The sequence below is a fragment of the Triticum aestivum genome, chromosome 7D (genome assembly GCF_018294505.1).
Source record: "Triticum aestivum cultivar Chinese Spring chromosome 7D, IWGSC CS RefSeq v2.1, whole genome shotgun sequence".
NCBI classification, from domain to species: Eukaryota; Viridiplantae; Streptophyta; class Magnoliopsida; order Poales; family Poaceae; genus Triticum; species Triticum aestivum.
This window is the reverse complement of record NC_057814.1, coordinates 93,604,798-93,614,734: the sequence shown is the minus strand read 5'-3', so window position 1 is coordinate 93,614,734 and position 9,937 is coordinate 93,604,798. Positions and strand designations below refer to the sequence as shown.

Here is a 9,937-nt window from a genome sequence, read left to right as displayed (position 1 = left end):
TTATGCTAAATGGTAATACTGTCCAAAAAATTATGCTAAATGGTACTTACCTCCGTCTCAAAATATTAGATATTTAATTTCGTAGGTAAATTGCATGTCCCCTTGTATTTGCACTACCCAAGCTTTGGTATCAGCTAGCAGATATGTACGTTCTCATATCGAGGTATCACCTATCATTTATCAGATGCATTATTTGTTCATCCCAACAGTTACACTATTTCATGTGCCTTTGCAATTACTCCCTCTGTAAAGAAATATAAGAGCATTTAGATCACAAAAGTATTGATCTAAATACTCTTATATTCTCTACGGAGGGAGTACAATACAACAACAAATGACCTAAAATAGTGTTCTTTTGTACGAAAATCCAGGACAGCTTGGACACTCAGTGTATTTGTCTGTGATTTTGCCCTTCCTGCTTTACATACTGCTTAGAGTGAGCGATTTAAGAATGATGATAATGGTGGTGATGGTAGTGATGGCGGTGAACATCATGTCGTCTCTAAATTATGCAATGTGGATGATGGAAGAATCTCATGCGGGCACATTTTTTTTTCATTTATGTCAAATCATGCTGAATTCCTAGCTAGATAGTAAAGATATATTTTCTACATAAAGGATACTTGGTTCTCATGTTAATGTTGATTGTCCGATTAATGCGCCTTGTGGGAGATCTGGTGTACGGCCTATTTCTCCAGTTCTTTTTTTATTGTCTTATTTTTTGAGAATATGCAGAAGATTTGTACATCACTGCATTATATTCCATTAGATTGCATTAAAAAGTTACTTCTACAGATACATAAAGGAATTACATTGTGGTTCAGATCTCGCAACCACACCCCCCCCCCCCCCCCCCCCCCCCGCGTCCCCTTCCTGCCTTGCCAATGAATCTATATCCGATGCCCCCACAATATTTCCTTCCTTTCGACTACCGTAACCCTGATTCTCCCTAACTCAGCCTTTTCCTTACTTCCAATCATCCTCGTTCCCAATGACCTCATCACAACCTACAATGCTCTCCGGCTCCGCTCACCGACATCTATCCTACTGCTGGCTGAAGCAGTTACCATGTTGCCTCTATGGCTCGAGCATCGACCATCCCTCTAGGTTTCGGAGGGAGGGTGAGGCGGCTTAGGTTTTTTCTCTGGTGTCAAAACCCCAGCCCTATCTTATAACCGCCACAGTGCGAGTACGTTTGAAACCCTAAGTGTCCCCGCAGGTGCGTCATCTATCAGGCAACTAGAGCACGGAGCACCAAGAAATTGCATGGTCTTGATTCCAACCGAGATTTCAAATCTTTTGAGGTGCTTGACAATTTATATTCAAATGCTTACATGCATATGCCGCTCTCGGTAATTTTAATGGAAAATAATCATAGTTAGTATGTTTACAAACCAATGGCATTCATATAGAGCTATAAACAATCTCACTTGCATCAACCAGAACCCAAAAATCAAACAAAAAATGCACATCCACTCTCGGAAAATACCAATGCCAAACCAAACACATGCATGCCAATTATGTCACGTAGCCGAATCCAGAAAGGCACGCATGCAGATGCAGATCACCCATCCATAATTCAATTTTCAACGGGTTATCATTCCCCCGACGCCGCCGTGACGGTGACGGCGCCGAACCATCGGGAGCATGTGTAGACGGAGCAGAAGGCCTGGAGCGTGGTGAGCAGCAGCATCATGATGGCGGCCAGGAAGGTGAGCAGCTGCCACGAGCTGAACACGTACCTCCGCATGAACCGCTTCGTCTTCACGCGCCACCGCCCGTCGTAGTACCGGTTCATCTCCTCCACCGCCCTGTCCACCGCCGGCACCTTCGTCAGCCGCGTCGACCTGCTCATGCTGTTCCACAGCTTCGTCACCTCGCCGTCGCTCTTCAGGCGGTTCAGCACCACGCCACGCTGCCGCAGAAGGGCCACGTCGGTGTCGGTGTCGATGATGCCGTTCATCAGCTCCGTGTACCGGGTGAGCACCAGCGGGCCGGACGCCGCCGACGACTCGTAGGCGACAAGGTTCCGGATCATCACCTCCGTGTTGCCGTCGAGTGTCACCACCGGGAGGTGCAGCGTCGCCGTCTTGCAGTCGAAGCAGATGGTGGACAGGTCGCCGGTTGTGGCTGCTACCTGCACGCCGGCGTTGACGAGCTCGGAGACCGACGGCACCATGATCTCCTCGATCAGCGGTGGCCTGCTCAGGTGTCCCGCCGTGGACGACGACGACGGGTCGCCGCGGCCGTCCGCGCCGGACATGAAGAATGATTCGACGGGGTGCTTCATGCCAGACATGCCCGGCACGACGGTGAGCATCTTCCACGGCGCCTTGACAGCGAAAGCGATCGGCCTCATCACGTAGTGCAGCGGGCCTTTCCCAAGCTTCGATGCCATGCCCCACAGCGCGGCGAACAGCTGCGCCACGTACTCGGACCCGCCGCCAGACTGCTTCTCTTCGCCGTCGCCGTCCGCCGGCTGCTCCTCGATGTCGTAGTTCTCGTCATGGTCTTGTGCCTCTGCTGTCGTGTCCTCTGCCGGCGGCTTGGGCACGAGAAGGTAGTAGAGCAGCTCGAGCAGGTGCGCGTACTTGGCGACGTCGACGGCCGGGAAGGCGCCGTCCATCATCTTGAACGGGCAGAGCTCCTTCACGAGCCCGGTGACCATGCTCGTGAGCAGCAGCCCGGCCTCGTCGGCCGACGCGCACTGCGGCTCAAGGATCTTGCGGAGGAGGAAGAGCGGGATCTGGTTCTCGAGCATGAGCATGTCACGTAGGATCAGCCCGTGCGCCGACTTCCTCCCGGCGAAGTCCACCAGGTGCGCCATCCTCGACGACACCCTCCGCAGCGCCGGCTTGCCACAGTCTTCGGCGGCGGCGTAGATCTGCAGGAACTCGAGGAGGAAGGCGCCGTCGACGACCATCATCCAGGTGAGCGTCAAGCCGCTGAAGTCGAGGTAGCGGTGGTAGTAAGCGCGGATCTTGCGCTCGAGGCGGTCGGCGAACTCCGCGACGAGCGCCTCGAGCTTGAGCCCCGCGGGGCGAAGGCGGCGCTGCGCGCGGCGGGCGGCGGCGAGCTTGTACCGCTCCATCTCGTACAGCTCGGGGCGCCAGTGGTGGTAGGGGCCGAGGGCGATGAACTGGGGCACGTACGCCTCCGGCTTGTGCACCAGCAGCTGCTTGGGCACGTTGAACACCGAGACCGGGATGCCGTTGTCGTCCTCGTCGTCGCCGTCCTCCGTCAGGGACTCCCGGATCTGCACCACCCACCGGAGCTCGTCGAACACCAGCGGCCTCCCTCGCCGCCCGCTGCCGCTGCCGCTACCCTCTTGATCGGAGCTGGACGCCATTGATATCTACCCCTCGATCGCTAGGTGTGCAGTGCAGTGCAGTGTGTGCCGCCACTAGCCACGACCACTATGCGTAGGACTGTTGGAGCAGCTGGTTGTTGCTTGTTATGCTCACTAATGGTGGTTATATATATAGTAGTAGTGGATAGAGATCGATCGATGGTAGCTGGCGATAAGAACGTGGGAATTAACAACAACGATGGTTTGGTTGATGTCGCGATCGAACTTAGTCCAACAAAAAAAAGATGGGGTTCTTTTCCTTTGAAAATTTGGAATACGCTCTTCTTTTGGCCATTCATGTTTTGTCTCTTGCTTGATCGATGGAAGCCATGTCTCCTCCTTCGTTTTTCACATGCTGCAGTCTCTTTCGTGAGGGGACAGCCAGAAATCAGGTTACTTTCCTGCCCAATCGTGATTCATGCGATGGACAAGTTAATCATGGGTCGGTAAAAAACAATGATGGCATAAAAGTCACAAAGTGACACTCCCTCCATCCTTGGGGCCTATTTGGATTGCATTGCAGGAAGTTGCAAAACATAGGAACAGGGAAAACACACGATTGAGATGGCATGTACTTTGAATTCCTACAATATTTCAAAACATAGAAATTTATAAATATGTGTCTTTGAAAAAATATATTAAGTTTCTAGAATTGATGAGAGAGAGTAGAGAGTAGTGCAATGGACGTCTCAAAGAAAATATAAAATAAGGTTAGAGATCATGTTGAGATTCTATTATGGAATAAAAGGGCATAGAGATGGATTATATAGGAATCTGGTGACCAAACTTCTATGATCCAAAAGATTTTATGGATTAAAATTCTAAAAAAATTCAATGAAATTTCTTCAATCCGAGGAGGAACATGTAAGTATATTTGCTTTGTTTCTAAGTCAACCATTTTAAAGGTTGACCATGTTTATAGAAAATTATATCGACGTCTATAAATGAAAACCAAAACCAATGCCAAAAGATACATCATGAAATATATTTTTCATTCCATTCATTTGTATTGTTGATATTGTACTTCAATAAGCTTGGTCAAACATTATGACCTAGAGACAAAACAAATATCACTTACATTGTGGATGTAGGGAGAATGTGTTACGCTGTTCTAGGCCGCTAAACTAGTGTCCAACCTCTTTGTGTCACAAGCTCGCTATATCAGTGTACAAGCTCGTCCAAGTCCAACCATAAATTAGCAGATGCTTATATGATATCTTAATCCCCGCTCATGGCAGGTAATAAAACCAATATGCGTACCCCTCAAGATATTTGGGATTTTGGGCCAACCCAATCAATCAAATGCATACATATTTGCCTCGGGACAACCAAACTAGGGTGCCCTCTATGGAGAGGGTGCGGGAGGGCATGTGAGGCAATTCATGTAGCTCATGTGTTGTATTGCAGTGCTCTACCTTGGGTATTTAACTGTTGTTTCCTCCGTATGGTTCTCTGAATTTTCATAGTATTTCTTTCTCTTCTGTTTTTTTCTACAGTTTCCCTGGTTTTTGTTTTGATTTTTTTTTCTAATTTTAACCATTTGCCTTTTAGTTTTTCCCATTTTCACCCTTCCATTTTTGGTTCTCGTTACTTATGCAATAAATTTATATTCCACGTGTGTGCTATGTTGGTAATACACATTAATGAACACAGTACAAATACACACACATGGAAAGTACACAGAGTGATTTGGGAAGTACACACACTAACTGGGACAAAACTACGAACACTAATGCGGAAAATACGGACGCAAACACGAGAAGTACACATACAAACAAATGGGAAGTATGCACACTAATTTCGGAACTACACATACTAACACGAGAAGTACACACAAGTAGAAAGAGAAGTATATACGCACAAAAGTGAACACACTAACACATGGAAGTACACAAACTAATATAAGAAGTACAAGTATATTACAGTGGTAGTACAAGTATACTATGATGAGAACTGCACCTTCTGTCAAAAAAATTCATCGAAACCTATCAATACGATAACTAGTTTTGAAGACATCGGCGAAGAACGCCATGGTGAAAACAATTTGTAATTTGGATGTTCGGTTCAAAAGTATATCAACATGAAATCTGACTCCCGAAAAAGAAATACTTAGAGCAGTCCCTCTTGTCCCCGGTTGGACGGAACAATCCCACCAACACAACCTAGTGGCAACTCGTGTCTAGCATGCAATGCTCCATGTGTCTCCACTAGATGTGATGGGAGTGTACCCTTAGTAAGTGATTATGCTTTCCTATTTTTTGTTTTCTTGTTGCCTTTTTATATCTTCTACTTTTCATGTTTGTTCCAACTCTCCTTTTATGTTTTTAAACCCTTTGCCATACTTTAATTTTTTCTGTTAATTTTTTAATATAAATGCATTCAATACTTTTGTTAGAAATGTTCATACTGCATTTTCACCATTTTTTAGCCTTCATAGTGATTTTTTTGGTGCAAAAAATAAAGAAAAGAGTAAAAGGAAGGTTTTGGTGTTCCTGTAACTGATGGAATATTCTCTAAACAATCTAAACATGAACACCAAAATCCTTTTTTTTGCTCTTTCACTCATTCAAAAAAGACTAGCAAACCACCATCACCACTAAAAAACAATATGGGACTAAGCAAAACAAACCCCTTCCCTCCCCGTTCTGCACATCGATCATCCATTGGTTATCCTCCCCCGACCATGGCCCCAGTCATCTACTGGGTATCTCATACATTGGATATCCTCCCCAAACCATGATCTCGTTCATCCATCGGGTAACTTCCCCAAACAAAGACGTCCCTATACCAGCATGTCTATATGTACATGCCCAACCACATAGCAAGCAAAACATGGTTATAAGAGACATCCTCCCCCAAATGACTAGCATGATTGAGGGGTCACTCTCGTCCTTATAAGTCATGATCTTCTCCCTCCAAAAAATGACATGGGTTCAAATCCAAGTATCCAATGATGCATTAGATTAGAAAACCCTTATGAAGGAACTCACTCCATGTTTCCAAGTGACTAGTGACATTCCTTGGCTCCAATAAATTAGGAGCACAAGGGAGAGCAATGAACCGTGTTAATATTATTAGACTGACTCACTACAATTTGATGTTAAAACTAGCGATCACGAGGAGAAAACAACTCCGGGCTCATGCATCGCTCATGTGACTTATGAGACGCTCATCAACCGCCCCTTAAACTTCCCCTCTAATAGGCCATGTTTCCTCGTTGTCGACGGCCTGCAACTGGGGAGATCCACGTCCTTTCGTACTCCTCTGCGCTCTAAAGTGCATTTCAGGGTCCCACGCATGGCACTGCATCTCAGATCTGTTGTGGGTCTGGGTTCTGGTTTCTCGTCAGCAACAGTTTTCGCAATCGTGCCTGTTCCAGGTGGGGGCGCGTGCACCGTGGTCCATGAAGGATATCCAAGAATTACCTTGGGCATACCCTATCGATGGATACAGACGGGGGGGGTGGCGGTGGGTCGGGGCAAGGGGATCGAGCCTGCCCAGTCTTAGCATGGCCGACCCTCCCAGTTGTGCCTCATAGGTTGGTCCCTCATTGTATCCCTTGGAGTTCATGTACCTAGTGTATCGCATTGACCAAATTTGTGTTGGTCGCTTTGGCGTTGGCTCTCTGCCACTAGGAGGCAGGATGTATGTGATTGTGCATAAGCATCGGTGTGGCAGGTGTGTCAGTTGGATGCACACTTGTGGCTCGTTGTATGTTGGGAGGTGGGCCGATCAGGTTGGGTGCGGGTGAAGGAAATATGCCCTAGAGGCAATAATAAAGTATTATTTATTTCCTTGTATCATGATAAATGTTTATTATTCATGCTAGAATTGTATTAACCGGAAACATAATACATGTGTGAATATATAGACAAACAGAGTGTCACTAGTATGCCTCTACTTGACTAGCTCGTTAATCAAAGATGGTTATGTTTCCTAGCCATAGACATAAGTTGTCATTTGATTAACGAGATCACCTCATTAGGAGAATGACGTGATTGACTTGACCCATTCCGTTAGCTTAGCACTCGATCGTTTAGTATGTTGCTATTGATTTCTTCATGACTTATACATGTTCCTATGACTATGAGATTATGCAACTCCCGTTTACCGGAGGAACACTTTGTGTGCTACCAAACGTCACAACGTAAATGGGTGATTATAAAGGTGCTCTACAGGTGTCTCCAAAGGTACTTGTTGGGTTGGCGTATTTCGAGATTAGGATTTGTCACTCCAATTGTCGGAGAGGTATCTCTGGGCCCACTCGGTAATGCACATCACTATAAGCCTTGCAAGCATTGTGACTAATGAGTTAGTTGCGGGATGATGTGTTACGGAACGAGTAAAGAGACTTGCCGGTAACGAGATTGAACTAGCTATCGAGATACCGACGATCAAATCTCGGGCAAGTAACATACCGGTGACAAAGGGAACAACGTATGTTGTTATGCGGTCTGACCGATAAAGATCTTCGTAGAATATGTGGGAGCCAATATGGGCATCCAGGTCCCGCTATTGGTTATTGACCGGAGACGTGTCTCGGTCATGTCTACATAGTTCTCGAACCCGTAGAGTCCGCACGCTTAACGTTACGATGACAGTTTTATTGAGTTTTGATGTACCGAGGGAGTTCGGAGTCCCGGATGAGATCAGGGATATGACTAGGAGTCTCGAAATGGTCGAGACGTAAAGATCGATATATTGGACGACTATATTCGGACTTCGGAAAGGTTCCGAGTGATTCGGGTATTTTTCGGAGTACCGGAGAGTTACGGGAATTCGTATTGGGCCGTAATGGGCCATACGGGAAAGGAGAGAAAGGCCTCAAAAGGTGGCCGCACCCCTCCCCATGGTCTGGTCCGAATTGGACTAGGGAAGGGGGGCGCACCCTTCCTTCTTTCTCCTTCCCCCTTCCCTTCTCCTACTCCCACAAGGAAAGGAGGAGTCCTACTCCCGGTGGGAGTAGGACTCCCCCCTATGGCACGCCTCTCCCCTTGGCCGGCTGCCTCCCCCTTGCTCCTTTATATACGGGGGCAGGGGGGCACCCCAGAGACACAACAATTGATCCTTGAGATCTCTTAGCCGTGTGCGGTGCCCCCCTCCACCATATTACACCTCGATAATACCGTTGCGGAGCTTAGGCGAAGCCCTGCGTCGGTGGAACATCATCATCATCACCACGCCGTCGTGCTGACGAAACTCTCCCTCAACACTCGGCTGGATCGGAGTTCGAGGGACGTCATCGAGCTGAACGTGTGTAGAACTCGGAGGTGCCGTACGTTCGGTACTTGATCGGTCGGATCGTGAAGACGTACGACTACATCAACCGCGTTGTGATAACGCTTCCGCTGTCGGTCTACGAGGGTACGTGGACAACACTCTCCCCTCTCGTTGCTATGCATCACCATGATCTTGCGTGTGCGTAGGAATTTTTTTTGAAATTACTACGTTCCCCAACAACGGGGTCCTAGATGCTATGGCGATGTCCTAGGAAGATAGACTACGTGGGGAGGCACTCTGTGAGCCATGTGACATCAATTTTAGTGCTCCCCTTGGTTATGTGGATGGCAAGGGGCACAATATCCCTCGTGATCCTCATGAGGCTGCTACTAGCAATGGTGGCTAAACTCTAATCCATATCTAGAGGCCCAGATCCATCATGGCAGGCCTCTCCTTACGGTTGGCTTAGTGGATGAGATCTATGACATGGTATGCTGGAGGTCTCGAGCGAAACCTCAGCACTTCAGTGTCGGCATTAGCGACACCTTCGGCATGTCACGTCCCCCTTCGGGCTTTGTCATAGATGTATGTGCTCTCTATGTTTGTACAGGGCGAAAACCCACATCCATGCCTACAAACTCGAGGACGGCACGACTGCATCATATCCCTCCTGGGATGTCTTGGATCATCTGTTGAGGCTTCTTCGGCATTGGCGGTGGGCATCCTTGTTGGTCTCCTCCCTTATACATGTAACTACATCTTCCGGTTTGTCGGTCCCTTCTGTTTGCCGGCAGAGGTGGGGCTCCTCGATCCTGAGCGGGAGAACAGAGGGGCCTCTTTGGAGGCATAGTCCAGTGGTTTCTTCCAGGAGACACGAGACCACCGAGTCTTGGTTCTTAGGTTTCTTCTAGTTGTGGTTCAACTACTCATGTACTTTTTTTTGCGGTTGACTACTCGTGTACTTCTACTTCATGGCACGCATGCAATGTCCAGCAGTGCACTTATGGTGCCTTAATTATCTGTGTGAGGAGATGCGGATAATTAAGAACGCGGATAGGAGAGCAGTTCGGCCCGATCGATGTCCCGTACGTGCTCCCAATTTTGGGGGGTTATTTTGGTTTCGAAAGTTGATGTTTGTTCTTCTTTTGACGGGAGAAAGTTGATGTCTGTCTCTCAGTGCATCGATGCCCAGTCATAGCCTCACAGGTCATGGCTATGCATGTCTCGTCCTTGTTCGGCTTTCACATGTTTGCGGATAGGATAGGTTAGGAACCAGTGCCGAACTCGTTCGGCTTTTCACCAGTACACCTGCAGGTCCATTCCACCCACATAACAAACTTAAAATTCATAAAGGGACAAATGTTGTTC

The 9,937-nt window shown here is 47.6% G+C and overlaps 1 protein-coding gene across 1 annotated transcript; it reads right to left on the bottom strand.

The window, feature by feature from the left end:
• Positions 1 to 1,321: 1,321 nt before the first annotated feature.
• On the bottom strand, positions 1,322 to 3,431 carry LOC123167655 (putative UPF0481 protein At3g02645). Its single transcript, XM_044585487.1, has one exon. It carries the CDS (start codon positions 3,347 to 3,349, stop codon positions 1,598 to 1,600), a length of 1,752 nt encoding a protein of 583 aa, XP_044441422.1. The 5' UTR covers positions 3,350 to 3,431; the 3' UTR covers positions 1,322 to 1,597.
• Between the last annotated feature and the right edge of the window lie 6,506 nt (positions 3,432 to 9,937).